Consider the following 18,895-nt stretch of genomic DNA (forward strand, 5'->3'; position numbering starts at 1 on the left):
GACAAAATTCGCAGGGCTACCACGACCAGTGTAAACATGTAAGTTATATTTACGAATCACAAGTTACCTTCATTATCTACACGTCAGGTTATGTGTATGTAAATTTGCCTGAATTGTACATTTGAATGTAATTCTTTTTATATCGAATAATTATTTGCATTCGCGTGAAGATTTCAACGCACCATATGTTGGCAACTCCGGTTGTGGATGATTGGCTCCTCCCACTCCTGAGTCTCGAAGTTCAACCCGGTAGTACGGCGTTGGCCGGGGACGGTTTGTAATTCGGATTGCCTATGTGGAGTGTCCGAAGGACTGAGGGTTGAGGACGCTCTAACGCTTCAGTGTTGACGACCAAGGAGAAGAGGGAATTATACGGTGGGATTCTGAGGATTTCAGTGGCAGTGAAGTCGGAGTAAGCTGCAATCATGTCAGCGATTAAGTATCTTGGAGGACTTAAAGCCTATTTAGCCCGAGGTGAATGTGTAAATGAGAGTTCGGTGTTCAGGCTGCATTACCAGTTCACTGTAGTGGTTTTGATCGGTGCATCAGTGCTACTCACGGCCGCGGAATTCTTCGGAGATCCCATCAACTGCATTACGGGGTTGCAAAACAACGTTGTTAACACGTATTGTTGGATACATTCAACGTTCACTATACAGGACTACTATTTACGGTAAGTTTTAATATTAAGCTGTTGCATGTTGAAAGTAGTGCGTGTATCAGAGCGCTCTTGCCATGGTTTTTAAATTGATGGGCACTTTTTTTTTTTTTTCTTTTTCTTTTACTATCTGGAGAGTAAACGCAATGAGTATTGGTAACAAAGATAGCGAACCGTAATCGTGTAACAGCTATCCAGTGGACTAGTTTCACAATGTTAGCAATTTATCAGTTATAATGGCGGAACATTTTGGACTTTTAGATAACAGAACTTACGGTATATCAGTGTCAGCCACCCAGGCAAGCAGATGTTTAGCACTAAATTTAAATTCTTTAGAAATTTAACCTAGAGCAGCCTGTGGGCTGGGTAATTCAGTAGTGCCACAGGCTGTATGGTTATTTGCTATAAAAATAATAATCGGTAGCCACTTCATATCAGGTTATTTTTTTGTCAAATAGCCTAACGTAGGTAAAAGACGTAAGGCTGGTTTTTGTTTAGAACTTTTCAAAAATCTCAGTGAAGTCCGTGGACCAAGGAAAATATACTGTACAGTAATGTGACTATAATTAGTTGTACTCATCGCACTACAGTGCTTTGGTATTGTGCGGAAATAAAAATGTGGTTAACTAGCTTGGGACATCGTTTATGTTGGTATACCGGACGCTAACAACTACCGACACGTCTTCCTCAGGACATCACTCCCATCCCCCTTCACCAGGGGCGTCGATTGCTGCCAAGGTGTGTAGGGGGACGGGTGGTTGGAAGGATGGTGTCCATATGCTATTATTTGGGGGCGGTGTAAGCTCCCACCGGGATTATAGTTGCTTTTGACCTGTGTTCGAAATGTTGGAGGAGGGGGGGACCTCGGATACAAAGAAAGCCTATGGAAATTACCTCAGGAAGTCCCACCGTGGGTCATATAGACACTTTCAAGTGTGTTCATTATTGTTCCGAGGAATAATATTTCATCAGGCCTGTAGCCAATTGGGGGCTCAAGTTGCTAAGTTTGTAATATCCCCAAACTTTTCACACGATCCATTTTTAGCCGCCCTAACTTATGTTATGGTACAAGCTGTAGTAACACTTCAAATATGCCGACCTTTTAAATGAGTGTTTCATTTAATTTGCAAGATAATTTAGAAATACCCCGGTACCTGGTACTTCCTTAGAGCTCACGATTAATGTAAGACTGAAGATTTTGGGAATATTGTATTAAGAACCTTTGAATAGTGCACTTGTAGGCTATCTGTTAACCACAGCATATGGCCACATATTTGCCTGATTTCAAAAATATTTACCGGTACCTGAGAAAAAGGCTCGCACCGTTCCCCCTCCCAGTTGGATTGTCTCCACTGTTGGTGGTCATACTCCCCAAATAGGCTACCCTTTTCGAACAGTGTTTTTCATTTTTCAATCCCCTTCACCCCGCAACAAAGTTAGGCTAGCATATACCGGCACCTTGTATTAAAAACCATTGCCAGCTACAGCAGATTATTTGCATACCAATATGGCTTCATGGACTTGACCTGAATTTTCAGATAGACCTTCTGAAGGGCTTTCCAGGCACAAATTCAAAGCTAAAAAATAAATCAGTTGATGCAAGGGCTGAAAGGAAATAATTGCTAAGGAACATCAATGCCCAACTAAGGTTATTTGGTAGTACTGCATTGCCACCAAGCAGATGGCTAGTGAAACAGGTTAAATGGGATAGTTTATTTCTTTAAAAAATAATAATAGTAAATGTGGAAGTCTCATACCGTACGGTATTTTTCTGCAGTTTCTGTTGTGGTACACAGTTGCCTTACTGGGTCCACCGTACTGTTATATACGGTACATTATCGTAGCTAGAAAATAGGCAGGTGCCAGTGCTGTTCTGTCCATAGCCTTGGTACCCTTCAAATAATCTTTAAATCCTTCACTACGTGGACGTATTTGCAGTAATATATTCTTGCTCATTTCACGTGATTTTTATTCAGTGTAGGAGAGGCTTTTCGAATTAGAAGGGATAGATAGCACCATCATTAGTCTGCTGATTACAAAAGGTATGTCGTTGCAAGTCGCCATTAGCCAATAAATGAATACAGTAAGTAACCGCTACCGGTAAGCGTGTCATTGAAGTGAAGAAATAATACGGTACCTGGTATAATTTTTTAGTTTTAACGAAAATTTCCAGGATATTTTCTCTGGAAAATCCAATGCCATGTTAACTGAAACTCGATAACATAATTTTTTTATTTCCAGGAATTATTATTCAGTTTAGGATAGTGTATGTACTGGAGGGTTTAAATAAAGACCTCATTAAACCCTTTACTACTAGGTGACTTCATATCTGAATGTACCGTGCGCAAATCTAGTAGCAGCAAAATACTTCATGTATTTGAAGGTACTAATATCCGCCAGATATATTTTTTTTTAACTTAATATAGTCGCCCGTACAATTTGCACACTTGCACTAATCCCCCAGTTAAATGAATAAGAACAGCTAGTAGTGGTTGCAGACATGCTGTGACAAGCAGAAGAGTAGCGACAGGAATCGGTACAAACCTTAGCTACATAGTTGATGTAGGCTGATCTGCGATAAAAATATACTGTAAGCGCAGCAGTTTAGTTAGGTACTGTACAGGCTTATCCTAAATTGTACCGGGAATAATGATTGTAGTCCGTTGCTGTATACTCACAAATTATGACAAAGGGGAAGAATATAAATGTTAGATATTGGGTAAATCATTGATTCAGGTCGTGAAGTCTCTCTCTCTCTCTCTCTCTCTCTCTCTCTCTCTCTCTCTCTCTCTCTCCACACACTGTTAGGGTCGGGATAATGATGATGATGATTTGTGCAAAAGTATGTAGGCAACTGGCAGCATTCGTTTCGTTTCGTTTTTGAAGGCCCCAGTATGCTTGCATGCGTCGGCCTTGGTCACCTAATGGCGGTTCTCCATGATGCTAGTCTCTGGCAGCTTCCCTATTCGGTCCCTTATCCCTGAGGTCACACTGTGACCTCGTCCCAGGTGTTTTCGATCTGATTGTCGCAACCCTACCCCCAGGATTAACACTTCTCACTTTCTGCACCCAGTTATCATCCCCCATCCTTTCATCACAACACTGATACACTCCAGTCCCATCCTACCCCTCAACTCTTCCAACGTAAACCTAGCCCCCCCTCCCCCCCCAGGCCTCACACTCAGGGACATACTGCACATTCACCCAATGAATGTAATTTCTGTACGTTTGAGCCTGCGATTATCCTCTTCCCAGGTCTCACTACCATATAGCATTACACTCCTACCTCACGCCTCATACAAAGATCACAGCACGGAGGGAGAGCATTGATCTTTAAAAATCTTTTAAGAACAGCATTCATTGGGCAGGCTACGCACTGCAGCTACTAATAGGACTTCCCATCTCCGGAAAGCGTCTGAAAAATTGTTGTCGATAGACATGATCTCGCTGAAACTGAGTTAGGCTATAGGCCTACCTGGTAACACTGTAATGGTGTTATACAGTATGGTAGCTGTTGGGATGAATGCACTATTTGGGTGTTCAACTTGACTGCAGTAACTAAATAGCGGTAGGCTATGTAGCTTGGGATGCTGTTGAGAGAACAGACCACAGTGGGGCACAAGTACAAAGTTTGTAGTGTTAGAACGACCATTTAGCCATCATACAGTTTAACATAGACTCGATGGAGTAGTTAGTTATCTTTAGAGAAAAAAATATTACTTTCTGTACCGTAGTTAACATGACTGAAAGAGATTGGGACCGTTAGCTATAAATCGCTTAGTAAGACCCAAATGAAGCCTATACAGTACTTTCTTGAATGTAGCAAGCGCGAATTTCTCTCTATATATGTAAATCTGTTTATCCGGAGACGAAAGGGGGTGTAAGGAACAGCATAGTGGAATGAAGAGGTGAAACAGGCTGTGGCGCAAAAGAAGAAAGCATAGCCTATACCGGTACCAGTATATACAGTAGCTATAGTGAATGGATGAGAAGCGGGCGTGGAGAAGTTAAGAGACCGAAGAAAGAGGTGAAAAGATTAGTAAGAAGGGAGTGGATGAGGAATTTGGAAGGAATTTGAGTGTAAAGTGGAGGGAATATAAGAAAATATCCTGGAAAGAGGTAGCCTGTAGAGAGTCAGACAGGGTTATAAGTAAGTCGGGGAGTGGAAGATAATAATGGTAGATTGCTAGTGGAGCAGGGAGAAAAAGTGAGCAAATGGAGAGAGCACTTGAAAGAATTGTTGAACATAGAGAATGAAAGTAATGCAAGGATAGGCTAAGTGGCTGGAGAATGGCTGGGAGAAGGATGGAGGTGAGAAGAAGAAATCAGTAGGATGGAAGTACCTTAGTGGGAGTAATGAAGAAAATCAAAATGGGGAAAGCCCCAGGAATTGATGGAGTGTGTGGTGAAAATGCTGAAGCATGGGGGAGAGGTAGTACGGTAATAGAGTGGATATGAAAGAACTGCAGATTGGCCTGGGAGGAAGGTAGAGTTGCAAAGGATTGGAAGTCAGGTATAACTGTTCCCCTGTACAAGAGAAAGGGGGAAAAGAAGTGTGTGGTAATCACAGGGGCACTTGTCCTCTTAGTGTAATAGGAAAAGCATATGACAGAATACTTATTAACAAGGTTAGGGAAATAACAGAGGAACTAGTTGGAGAAGAATGAGGAGGGTTTAGGAAGTGAAAAGGTTGCGTTGATCAGATATTCATTCTTAGGTCTTTTATTGGAAAAGTTTCTAGAGAAGGGAAAGAAGTTGTATGTGGCCTTCACGGATTTGGAGAAAGCATATGACAGGGTGGACAGACAAGGAATGTGGAAAGTATCAAGAATATGTGGAGTTAATGGGAAGTTGTTGAATACCATGACGAGTATGTATGAGGGGGCTAAGACTGCAGTGCGTATGGATAGTGAACTGGGTAAATTTTTCTTTGAATGCTGGATTGAAACAGGGATGTTTGTCCCCATGGTTGTTCAGTCTGTACCCCATATGGATGGGGCTTTAAAAGAGGTATACGGTACAAGGTAGGGCAGTGGATGTTGGGGCGACCGTAATGAGAGGGGGCAGTGTTTGGAAGCTCCCTGTAGCTACTGTTGTTTGCAAATGATACTGTATTGTCAAGTGAAGACAAAGGAGAACTGCAAGACTTGGTGAATGAGTTTGGGAGAGTGTGTAAGAAACGGAATCTAAAGGTGAATGTAGGGAAGAGTAAAGTTATGGTCTTTGAGATAAATGAAGTCACTGAGTGTACAGTGAGGCAGGATGAGGAGGAAGTGGAAAATGTAAGTGTGTTTAAGTATACTGGTAATTGGGTAGTGTGATGAGTAAGGATGAAAGTTTAGAGGGTTAAGTGCTTGAAAGGGTAGAACAGGGAAGAAAGGTTGCTGGTTCTTGATAAGGAATAGGGAAGTGAGCTTGGAAATAAAAAAGGCGCTGCATGACAGTATTGTGATAAGGTATGGTATCAACCCAAACGTATGGAAGTGAAGCTTGGACCATGTTAGAAGGACACAAGTCAAAACTGAGATCAGTGGAAATGAGTTCTTTGAGAGGAGCACGTTTAGTTACTTGGAGAGACAGACTGACTAATGACGAAGTGCAGGAGCATTGTGGTGTGGATGTGGATGTGATAGGATAGAGGAAACACACTGAGGTGGCTTGGCCATGTGGAGAGGTTGGAAAGCGAGAGACTGACAGGTTGAGTGTAAATGAGTGAGGTGGAAGGGGGGAGAGGGAAGGGGAGGCTGAGGATGAGATGGAGGAATGGAATGGAATGGAAAGGTATATGAGAGGGGAATGTGAGCTGGGAGCAGGGCAGTGAAATGGCATGGGACAGGGCAACATGGAGTAGATTTGTTTGTGGCCACCCCTTATGGGATTAAGGCATCTGGCAATAAATAGATAGTCAACCGTTCACTGGGGGGGAAGGGAAGGGAGCTGAGGGACATTTGTACAGCCCGCATGGTTAGCCTATGTGCTGCTGCAAGAAAGTAGGCCTATCCCTCTTCAGTACCACTGTACCTTTAAAAATGTTTACAATCAGTAAGAATAAGAAAGTGCACTCACCAAAAGTATTGTAACGCTGTACTGTGCACCATGCATTTTGAATTATATGACTAAACAATCGAAAAACAGCTTTTCTTATGGGTGTCTTTGTCAGTAATGATACCGTACAGTGCCATAGGCTATGCCTGTGCATAATACACCAGTGTAATGACTTTAGAGTGTGTCACTACTCACCCTATAATCAGGCATATCAACCATTCCAAGACGCCAAACTATGTTTAGCTCCTTTTCACATCCATCATATCCAGGTGATTGGGTATTTTTTGGTGAGGGTGTACAATACTAGGGTTCATTGGGGGCTGTCCATAGCTGAATAATGTTGTTTGCCATTAGCCAAAACAAAAGCTGCAGATGTTTCCGTCGTGTTCTTTGGATTGCTGATACATGTTATTGGTACAGTACTGGGACATGTAATCACCGTAATTTTCTCTGTGACTAATAGTAATATCATGTACAGTTGTAACGGTTACTGATAGGGTTCAACATTTTTATGGTGCTGTATCATTTTCTTTACAGTTCTGTATAACTGCCAGTGTTGTGTATTTGTATTGTTGTTTTCCACAGAGAGAGAGGATTGCAAGCCCCCGAACCTGGGGTTGGACCTCCTGATGGTTATGATGAAGATACGATAGAAGCTAAGTGGCGCTTCCACAACTACTATCAGTGGGTTGTGTTCTTCCTTTTCTTCCAGGTACGTTCTCATCAAGTTTACAGTGTATGATCAAGGACCATTTCTTGTAGTAGGGTGCTGAAATTGAAGTACAGTTGGTGTGTAGAGTTAAGTGAAGGGAACTAATGATATAGTACAAGATAATTGTTCATGTAGCTGTTGTTGGACAGCTTAATGCTGTGTTCTGACTGAGCAGACCTCCAGCCTGAACATACAGTATGAAATCAAATGCTACTTAAGCAGACCATACGTCCACCACAATGGATGTATTGAATGTATTTGTTTTTTTAGTTTGCATATGACAATGTAGCTATTATTTTTTTCTTCCAGTCTCCAGACAGCTTTGTTCATTTTAGTGTAGACTTATTGACCGGAAGGGCATAATAAGCTCCCATTATTCCTGTAAATTCTTTCTAGAATAAAATTGTGAAAATAGTAAGAACAGAACAGAAAAAGTTGTTCTTGGATTGAAGGAGTTAAATGGTATGTGACTGGTCAACAAACCTGTTGGCATTACACAATCAGAATACAGGATCTTTGATGCCTCGTAAAAGTTCAAACCATTGCTTATAGCACGTGACTTTAACCCTGACTGGGAAGTTTATTCAGTATGGTAGATTGAGAAGGAAGGGTAATAGGATCCACCATGGTGAGACTAGGACAATAATATTGTACTGAGATTAAAATGATTGTGGAAAAATACCTGCATGAGTTTTCATGCCAGCTGTAAATGAATGAGATGTTGACAGTATTTGTAGAAAATACATAACCTCTTAAGAGTTTCCCATTAAAATAGAGGGGAAAATGAGTGAAGATGCAGATAAAATAAAAGGAAGGAAATAATCATAGTAGTTCCAGAGGAATGTTCAGTACTGGGGTAGTTTGGCTACATGGAGAATGAAAGATTAACGTATTTATGAAATTGGTGACATAATGAGAAGAGGAAAACCAATTAAAAAAAGGTTTAACACTATTGTGGAAGAGTACATTAGGGAAAGGGACTAAATTGGCATGAGGAGTTTAAGCTGTGTGATGATTGAGAAACTTGGGGGCATTTACTTTCTGGCTGCCCTGAATGAATTCTGGGGTTAGAAGTCTGTCATTAGATAATTGATATCAAGAACATTTATTTAGTAGAGAATGTGTTTATCAGTACTGATATTTTCTGTACTGTCAATACACATCCATCATCTAATCCTGTATTGCCTCATGAAGAGCATAGGAGCCCAGGGCTAGGCAAGTTGGTCCTGACATTTAAGATCAGAGTGACTCGCCTCATACATCCTTGAATGGCATTACGTTAGCAATAAATGCCAACCACCTTTTGGATATAAACCTACACAGGCTCAGTCCGGTTGGAGCACCTTAATTACCCATTAAACTGCCAGTTGTCATAGTTTAGTTATATGGTTACCACCCAGCATAGTAACTGGTTTCCTGGTGTACGGGAAACCATTTGGCTTGTCACTCAGTGTAGATTCACCTATAGATGGAAGGAAGAGGAAAGAAAGAAGGAAAGAAAGAGAAGAGGAAGGAAGAGAGGAAAGGGCAGTTACCCGAGTGCAGTAGTACATCGAGTGAGTGGATGGCAAGCACCCCCTTCTACTGTTAATAACTGTTTCATTAAAATCCTATGATAACAGCAAAGTCTGCGGTCTCAACAGCTTTGTACTTTACCAGTACAAAGAGTTATCTTAAGGATTTGGTTAGTTGAATAATTCATATTGAACTACAGGTAACACACACACACACACACACACACACACACACGAGTATATCACAACTAGGTAAATACACGGACATGTGGAATCTGATGTGTGGCTCTGCATGTATGCTTATTGTCAGACATATGGCCTTTCACTAAAATACAGTAGATCCAGAGAATATATGCAATTTAGCTAGACATGGACTTCATGCCAATTGTGTCCTCACTCAGCTTACCACTTGTAATAGAGCTACTATCCTTTAAGTATGATGATAATCTGTATAGTTTACTGAAATACTGTATTCTTTCCTCTTTTAGGCAGCCTTGTGTTATATCCCGAAGTTTATATGGAGTTCCTGCGAGGGTGGTTTAATGAAAACCATCGCTGATGGCCTCAGTCCTGGTCTTCACAAGGAAGACGAAGTCAGCTCTCGGAAGAAAGTTATCATTGACTACATTGTCAAGCATATACGGGTCAGTTATATTACTTGGCAGAATGCATATGGTAGCTGCATTGTGTGGTCTCAGCATGCAGAATAAGTATTAACCCTTTTAGCCTGTCTTGTTTCCTGACAGTTTTCTTCAGTTTAAGCAAGATATTTTGAATTAAAAAGAACTGATTATAGCTTTTCTTAACATTTTCATCATTAGAGATCCTTCATAACTAGAATATTATAATCTGGTGGTAGGCTACGTCTCATGAACAATACAGGACGTACTCCCCCCATGCCACATCTCCCAAATCAGTGCTGGTAAATGGCTGACAGTTCAGATGACCAGTTTCAGTAAAGGGCACCAGTATTAACAGTAAAATAGAAGTTTGAGATTTGTAAGAAACTTAAAATAATTTTGAATGTAATTTTAAATGCCATTTGTTTCAAAGAATACTAATCCAGCACCAAATGAGGAAAAGTGTGTATACAGTGAGACCTTGTTGTAATGGATTAAATGGGGGGAAAAGGCGACTCTTATATCCTATAATTCGTTTATAAAACGACCAGACCCAGGGTCGGTATACCATATATGAACAAGAAGAGACTGTCTTCATAGACCTGCGACAAAAGTATTGCAGCCAATTTTTAAAAGTTCTTCTCTTTGAAACTCAAAGAATATGTGAAATTATTTTATTAAAATGCCTCCTTATGGCCAAAATTAAAACTTGCTAAATAATCAGCTTATGCAACAGCTGACATGTTAAATAAACTGAAAATTTGAAGCTGAGCAACTTTGTATTTTATTAAGTTGCAGAAATGCCTCCTTATAGTCAATATTGAAAATTGCATATTAGTCAGCTGATGCTTCAGCTGGCACAGTAGGTGACATGTTAAACCAACTAAAAATTTCAAGCTGAGAAACTTGGTATGTCATAAGAAAATTGCACAGAGCTCTCCGAGAACAGGTATTTGAACTTTCCTTGAAGGAGAAAACAAAACAGATCCCTCAGATGTACCATTCATAGACCTGTTGGTTTTGCCACAGGTGAAAATGGTTTGGTAGGTATCCACACCTCACGTAGGACAAGTTATAAGATGTCAATAAATCAATATTGTATGGGTTTGGCCGGTGTTACTTGATATGCTAGATCAGTAAGCAGTGCAGGTCTAATGTTAGGCTTTATTTCAATAGGTAATTTTGAAAAGAGGAGGAAATACCTTGCCGCGGTTCAGTATTTAACAAATTTGTCTGGTAGGTTGCCAGATTTGCTCATCATACCAGACCTTGGTTCGGTAGATGACAAAAAGTCTGGTAGGGTCAAGGGGCCCATTATATCTGAAGCTCAGTATACATGGGTCTGTTAAATCAAGATCTTACTGTACAATATGTCATAGTGATTTCAGAAGTGGATATACAGTAATACTGTACTACCTTGTGTTGGGAGTGGGTTTCACATTGTTTACTTTTTCTGTCATGACATTGCATTACTTTACCACAATGCTGTCACTGTAACTGTAGCTCCATGATGGAATGTATGATGGACTACTTTGTCATTCAAAGTGTATAATGCATGTTTTGCAGCCTTTGCAGTTTTCCAGAACAGTAGTAAAGTAGGCACAATGAGTCATTTGAAGGAAACCAAGACTTGGCAACTTGATGCTCAGATGATGTTAAGATGAACTGTAAGTTAAGATATCATTAAGCATTTATGATTTAGACTTTATAGCATATTTCCATTGTATATTTCCCTCTAGCGGTCTGATTGGTGAACCACTTCCTTTTCTGTAACATATTTTTTTGTTTATATGCATAGAATTTCATTCTGCCTATGAGAGGCTTTTTAGACTGGAGGGGTTATACAGCTTTGATTGACCACTTCACTAGAAGACTGAAGCTAAGAACCATCTGGTGGCAACCTAATTAAATTGGAAAAAGACTGCCATTTGTTGATGTTAAGCCAAGTGATTATGACCCATGAGGGTTTAAAAGGGGGTGGGGCGCTGATTAGGGTTTTTAGCTCACATAATGCACCTCGGGGGTTATCAACTGTTCATTCTTGCCCTGAAGGTGTGGAATGCATAGTCAATCCCCTGGCAGTGCAGTAAAGAATTGGGTTTGTCTATCACGTGTTTATACAGTGAATAATTTTGTAATTTTAAAAGTATTTATGATGTGCTGTATTGTTTGTGTTTTGTTCCAGATGCACAATGGCTATGTTTTCAAGTACTGGTTCTGTGAGCTGCTTTGCTTTGTTAACATCGTGGGACAGCTGTTCCTTATCGACAGATTCCTTGGAGGAGAGTTTCTCACCTACGGTCCCAGAGTAAGATCCCCCCCCCCCCTCCCAATTTTACTTTTTCCTTTATGTAATTAGTGTGATTAGATGTATACCAGTATTGTTTCAAGCATTACATTGATATTTCTGTTTGGATACAGAGAAGGTCAGTGAGGTAAAGATAGAAGTACTGTGTTTGTTACATTTTTGTTGTACATAATTTCTGTATTCTGCTTTATTTTTAGAATATCTGTATTGGATTGAATGATGAATAGCTGGATTTGTAGAACTCAGTAACACAAAAGCCCACAGCTAAATATTCTTGTTAAATTAACTGTTTGGGATATACCTCAGGTGAGTACTTTAATACATTTACTGTCATTATTATCAGTGGAACATGTGGAGTTATATGGAGGGACAGACTGACAAATGAGGAAGTGAAGGAGCATTGTGGTGTGGGTGTAGATATGATGGAAAGTGTTAGGAGAAATACACTGAAGTGGTTTGGCCATGTGGAGAGGATGGAGAACGAGAGACTAATGAGGAGTGTATGTGAGTGAGGTGGAGGGGGGAAGAGGGAGGGGGAGGCTGAGGATGAGATGGAGAGATGGAGTGGAGAGGTATATGAAAGATGGGAGGGGTGAGCTGGGGAGAGGGCAGTGAAATGACAGGGTACAGGGCAACGTGGAGGCGATTTGTTTTTGGCCACCCCATACGGGATTGACACATCTGGCAGTAGATAGATAGATAGATTATCATTATCCCAACTTTAATTCCAGCATAAAAGACAGGGTGAGGTAGAATTAACTGTGGAGTTGTGAAAAAAAAATGGGTAAAAGCAGGAAAACTAGCAAACATGACCAGTGCAGTGTGCCACAATCATTTACTATATATATTATAAATATGATTATATATGAGTGTGTTGTCCCAGATGATTGGCTGAAGAGTGTAATTGTAAATGTGTACAAAGGGAAGGTTAATGCCCTGGAAAGAGGAAATTATAAATGTATAAGGCTTTTGGATTGGATAGTGAAGTTAATGGAGAGAGTTCTAGAAGGTATATCTATCTATCTATCTATCTATCTATCTATCTATATATTATATATATATATATATATATATATATATATATATATATATATATATCAGCCAAGTATAAGATACATTATGTGGGAGGCCATCTGATTAATATGTAAAGTGGGATAAGCCCGGCTGGCCCATATTGGGCAACTCCTGTCTAGGGTGTGCCAGGTACAAAAGTAAGGTATGGTCAACAAACAAGTTATGCGCGAACTTCTGAATTTCCAAAGGCTTAAGGACTGTATCTCCCACGAATGTTGAGGAGTTGGTGTATTACTTTGTGATTGAGCTGGCTGGGACTTCTGAAGCAGTAGCTGTTGATCATCAAAAATTGGATGTAGAAGATGTATGACTGGTGGAGCTAGGACTTTTGAAGCATGAGTGTGGTTTGTATCAGTGGGCAGTGTTGTTGTATCTACTTTTATGCTTTTCTTCCCTGTTCATGTATCCCATTCCCCCAACTGATCAGTATGAAATTTGGTTAGAATAATCCTAATATTAAGGTGTTAATGTTGGAGCATTGTGCTTGGTCATTTCGAGCTAAAACTGGCTGTAACACTCAACAGCAATAATGAAGCATATCATTTGTAGAATCATTGAGTTTTAATTATCCATAAGCTAAATGGATGGGTTTATTGAATGAGTTAGAACTATAAATGTATTATTTAGGCTTTCTTAACTCTAATTCTTTATTGCACCTTAGGTAGCAGAATACACGGAGATGGACCAGTCAGAGCGTGTGGATCCAATGATCTACGTCTTCCCCCGAATGACAAAGTGCACCTTCCACAAGTTTGGTCCTTCTGGAACCTTGGAGCGCCATGATGCATTCTGCCTTTTGCCCCTTAACATCCTTAATGAAAAGGTAGAGGAACACAAAACTTTTAGGGTGTATGGCAAAGCCTCGTTATATATTCATTTATTCATTCATCATCTAATCTTGTGTTGCCCCATGACGAGTGTTGGAGCCCGGGGCTAGGCAAGTTGGCCCTGACGTTTAAGATGAGAGTGACCAGCCTCACTCATTCCTGACTGACGTTACGTGAGCAATAAACCCCAACCACCCCTTGGATATAAATCTGCCCCGGCTCGACCCGATTGGGATTCTTTAATTACCCACTAAACCACCAGGTGCCATAATTTGGTTATATGGTTACTCTCCAGCATAGTAAATGGTTTCCTGGTGTACAGGAAACTGTGTGTGCGTGTGTGTGTATATATATATATATATATATATATATATATATATATATACATACAAAATCATCATCATCATCATCATCCGGACCTCTTCTCCCACCCTAGGGCAGGGCGAGGAGTAACACATGTCCAGACAGCCCACATTTGCCCAGTCCATTGGGCCACGCTTCCATTCACTCATCATTCAAGTCCCCGGAATCCTGGCTCTATCGGATGTGACAAAAACATCCACGTTTTGTAGCTTCACATAAACGTATCCGATAGTCAGTCTATAGATGGATAGATTGATAGATCCATGGGGTGGTTGTGGTTTATTGCTAACATAAGCATTTTTATGTTTTTCTCAAGAGTATATGAATTGCCTGTTTTCTTAGCACTTTCACTGCAAGGAGAAGCTCTTGCTGGGTTCTTACACACCATAACTGAATTAGTTTGGAATCACGTGGTTAGAGTTCTGGGATGGAATGAGGAGCGAGAAAAAATGCTTCTAGACACACTGACAGTCAACACAATAGCGAGGCTGAGGCAGGCAGGTATAGGATGCAAGTCATGTGGGAGGGTTTGGGTCACAGAACTCGAGCAGTAACTGATAAAAACACAATGCTCAGGGTATAAACAGACACAACCATCTGGAAAGAGGATGCTTAAAGGCACCCACTTTGTTTCTGTCAGGTTATTGAGTTATATTATCAATATTAAATGATAAAGGGAGAGATTAAATGCTCATGTTATTGTAATCTTCACTCTGTCATAACTTGCATCTTTACTGCACAGCATATAGTGATAACATAGCCCTCTTGGTATGGGACAAGAGTAGTGGTGGTGTGGTTGGGGATAAATGAGAGTATAACACGCCTGATTGTTGAAATGTTAGTTTCTTCTGGTGTACCAAGTACTATATGAGCAGAGGAGTTTGTGCAGCAATGTATATGCTACTTTCAGTTACTAGGTAGAGCCTAAAGAGAGAGAGAGAGAGAGGATGCCCAAGCCTGAATTTAAAAATTTATAATTTTAGCCCATTCAACTGAGCTTGTCTTTTTCATTGTGTTCTTGCCATTTCCTGACACATTTTACAAAGCATGGGACAGATTTTTTGAACTGGAAGGATTAGATATAGCATTTATAAATGAAAGGCCTTTTCAGGGTATAGTAAAATCATCTGGTAGCAGTGAATATAAACTAAAATGGATATCACGTGGATTCAAGGGGTTGAAACATATCACAAAGTTTAGTTTTACCCATCTCTGTTGCACAGGTATTCATCACAATCTGGTTCTGGTTTGTGATCCTGGCTACTCTCCTGGGTATTCTGCTGCTGTACCGTATAGCCCTGTTGGCACTCCCCGGCCTCCGACCCCGTGCTATGCATAAGCACAACAAGGCTGTGCCAATTGAGACTGTTGAGGCAATTACCAACAAGACTTCTATTGGAGACTGGTGAGTAAAGCTACAACATTTCTTATTTAGGATGTGGATTTAGCATTCTCTCTCTCTCTCTCTCTCTCTCTCCATTTATTTATTTATTTATTTTTTTAGTCCATTCTTATCATGCCAGCAGTGGGAAAAAGAGGCAGAATAATGGTGATGTTTCAGGAATGAATGCATAATACACCATCCTTGTCCCAGGATCTAAATTTTCACAAGACAAAGCCTAGCTACACTGAATTTTTTACTTAGATCAGAAATACTGATCCACAGGTATACATGGCTAGTGTTGAGAAGAATGGGTGGTAAACTGAATGAAAGGAAGGCAATGATTGATTATGTGTGTGTGGATGAAAGGATGCAAAGATGTGTAATGGATGCTAGAGCATACAGGGGTTGGGGGAGTGGATTTTCTGACCACCACTTGGTGGTGGTCAGAGTCAAGGTCCAAGTAAAATGGAGAAATAGAAGAAGGGAAGGACGAGAGGAAGGAGTAGATGTAAGGTGAGTGGAAAGGTTATAAGCGGATGAGAAAAAGGCAGAATATAAGAGAGAAGTGGAGGAACGATTGGGTAAATATGAACTGGAGCAGATGGGGGACGTGGAAGGTGTGTGTAAGATATTCACAGAGAAAATATGTTCAGCATGTGAAGTGGTGTGTGGATTGAAGAGAAGACGAAAAGGAGTGCAAGGAACAGCATGGTGGAATGAAGAGGTGAGACAGGCTGTGGCACGAAAGAAGAAAACATATGATGAATGGATGAGAAATGGGGGCGTGGAAAAAGTTGAGAGACGGAAGAGAGAGTTATATGTAGAAAGGAAGAGAGAGGTGAAAAGATTAGTAAGAGAGAGTAAGAAGAGAGTGGATGAGGAATTTGGAAGGAATTTGAGTGTAAAGTAGAGGGACTGTAAGAAAATGTTCTAGAAAGAGGTAAAGAGAGTCAGACAGGGTGGCAATGAAGTTAGTAGGGGAGTGAAAGATAAAAATGGTAGATTACTAGTTGAGAGGGGAGAAAAAGTGAGCAGATAGAGAGAACATTTTAATGAATTGTTGAACATAGAGAATGAAAGTAATGCGAGTATAAGTGGCTGGGGTATGGCTGGGAGAAGGAGGGAGGTGAGAAGACAGGAAGGAATCAGTAGGATGGAAGTTGTGGAAGCACTGAAGAAAGTCAAAATGGGGAAAGCCTCAAGAATTGATGGAGTGTGTGGTGAAATGCTGAAGCATGGGGGAGAGGTAGTAGTATAATGGATGTGGAAGATATGCAGATTGACCTGGGAGGAAGGTAAAGTCCCAGATGATTGGAAGTTCGGTATAATTATTCCCATGTACAAAGGGAAAGGGGAAAAAGAGTGTGGTAATCATAGGGGCATTTTCTTCTTAGTGTAATAGGAGAAGTATACGGTAGGATACTTAATGACAGAGTTAGGGAAATAACCGAGGAATTAGTTGGAGAAGAACAGGGAGGCTTTAGGAAGGGAATTGATTGTGTGGATCAGATATTCATTCTTAGATCTTTAGTGGAAAAGTGTCTAGAGAAGGGAAAGAAGTTGTATGTGGCCTTCATGGATTTGGAGAAAGCATATGACAGGGTGGATAGACACGGATTGTGGAGAGTATTAAGTATATATTGAGTAGATGGGAAGCTGTTGAATGCTGTGAAGAGTATGTATGAGGGTGCTAAGGCTGCAGTGCGTGTGGATAGTGAACTGAGTGAGTTTTTCTATTTGAAGGTTGGGTTGGAAATGAGTTTTTTGAGAGGAGCATGTGGAATCACATGGAGAGACAGACTGACAAATGAGGCTGTGAAGGAGCATTGTGGTGTGGATGTGATTCGAAGCATTAAGAGAAACACACTGAGATGGTTTGGCCATGTGGAGAGGATGGAGAGAGAGAGACTGATGAGGAGAGTGTATGTGAGTGAGGTGGAGGGGAAGAGAGGGAGGAGAAGGCCAAGGATGAGATGGTGGGATGGAGTGGAGAGGTATATGAGAGAGGGGGGTGTGAATTGGGAGCAGGGCAGTGAAATGGCATGGGACAGGGTGACGTGGAGGCAATTTGTTTGTGGCCACCCCGTATAAGGGATTAAGGCGTCTGGCAATAGATAGATTGATAGAAAAACTGCCATTGCATACCCTATTTTTGTTACTGTATGTGCCTCATTAAATGACTTTCTATTCTATGCTCTCAACAGGTGGATTTTGTATGTCCTGTCCACAAACATTGACCCTCTCATCTACCGAGATATCATGACAAAGCTCTCCAAGGAGATTGAAACCGCTAATAGCAACAACCCCTACAGCAGCGCGGGACTGTACTCTTCTTCGTCTGTATGAATGTTAGAGGACATGGACTGAGGACTGTCACCCCCCAGCTGAAGGGCCACAAACCAGGCAGTAACTTGGAAGAGCTTAGGATGATACTTTACCATCCCTGTTTATTGACATTTGGGTTGTGATACATGAATAACTGCCAGATGTCAAGATCAAAGTACTGTACTTTATTTTCATTTCTAACAGCAGGGACGAATTTGTGATTGTACAGTTGATCCTGTTTGGTATGATTACTAATGGTTTGTTATGCTCATATTCAGTATTCATTACATGGTTGAGAATGGACCAATATCAGTCAGCATTTTATAGCATTACAAATCCATTTTGAACAGAGTGGTTATTAAAGTGTTGTTGTTCTGGATATTTCTCACCTAAGTCACTGAATACAGTGCAGATGGAGTCCATATTAAGGAATTTTTATTTTTGCTCCTCATTTGCTTAATTGTTTATTATGGTAGGTTAACAAATACATGAAGTTGATTCAGAAATATCCGTTTCCTGTATGTTAGATTTTTTTTTTTTTTTTTTTTTTTTTTTTTTTTTGAGTGGGCCTTCATGTAGAGCTGTTGATCCAACATAATCATGCTTCTGATGTAAGTTTTAAGAAAGTATTCATAACTACTTATTCTCTGTATGATAATTGATTATTGAAACTACTGATGCTAATGATGACCGATCTCCCTTTTTCCTTCTTCCTTTTTTTTTTTTTTTGTATGTGACTGTAATGCACTGATATGTATTAGTGCCATTCTTTGATTGTTGTGACTGAGAACAGCTTGAATGTGTACAGGAAGTAAATATGTTTTCTATCTACTGGTATGGTACCAGCTTGAATGGTAGCTATTGCACAAGTCAGTATGGGGTAGTTTTCGTTGATCAGATTAAGTAGAAAGCAGTGTGGTCTTATATCTCTTACAATCTGTGGAAACTTAAGCTTCAGTATGAGTAAGTCATAGATGTACGATTTTGTGTCAGCTGTTTAATTTCTTAAGCTTTTGGGGTATATGAGTAAACCATGAACAGATGAAGGCAGTGGACTCAAATGAT

At 40.4% G+C, this 18,895-nt stretch overlaps 1 protein-coding gene across 1 annotated transcript; it reads left to right on the forward strand.

The window, feature by feature from the left end:
• Positions 1-341: 341 nt before the first annotated feature.
• Positions 342-18,351, forward strand: LOC145412274 (innexin inx1-like). The gene is made up of 7 exons (XM_080282230.1): positions 342-673; positions 7,289-7,415; positions 9,418-9,573; positions 11,735-11,857; positions 13,593-13,754; positions 15,345-15,526; positions 17,710-18,351. The coding sequence occupies exons 1-7, from the start codon at positions 426-428 to the stop codon at positions 17,849-17,851; spliced, it is 1,140 nt and encodes a 379-aa protein (XP_080138356.1). The 5' UTR covers positions 342-425; the 3' UTR covers positions 17,852-18,351.
• The last annotated feature ends 544 nt before the right edge of the window (positions 18,352-18,895 follow it).

This window comes from Coenobita brevimanus, chromosome 92 (assembly GCF_032717465.1).
Source record: "Coenobita brevimanus isolate Jiangsu-jjx chromosome 92, ASM3271746v2, whole genome shotgun sequence".
Classification (NCBI taxonomy): Eukaryota; Metazoa; Arthropoda; class Malacostraca; order Decapoda; family Coenobitidae; genus Coenobita; species Coenobita brevimanus.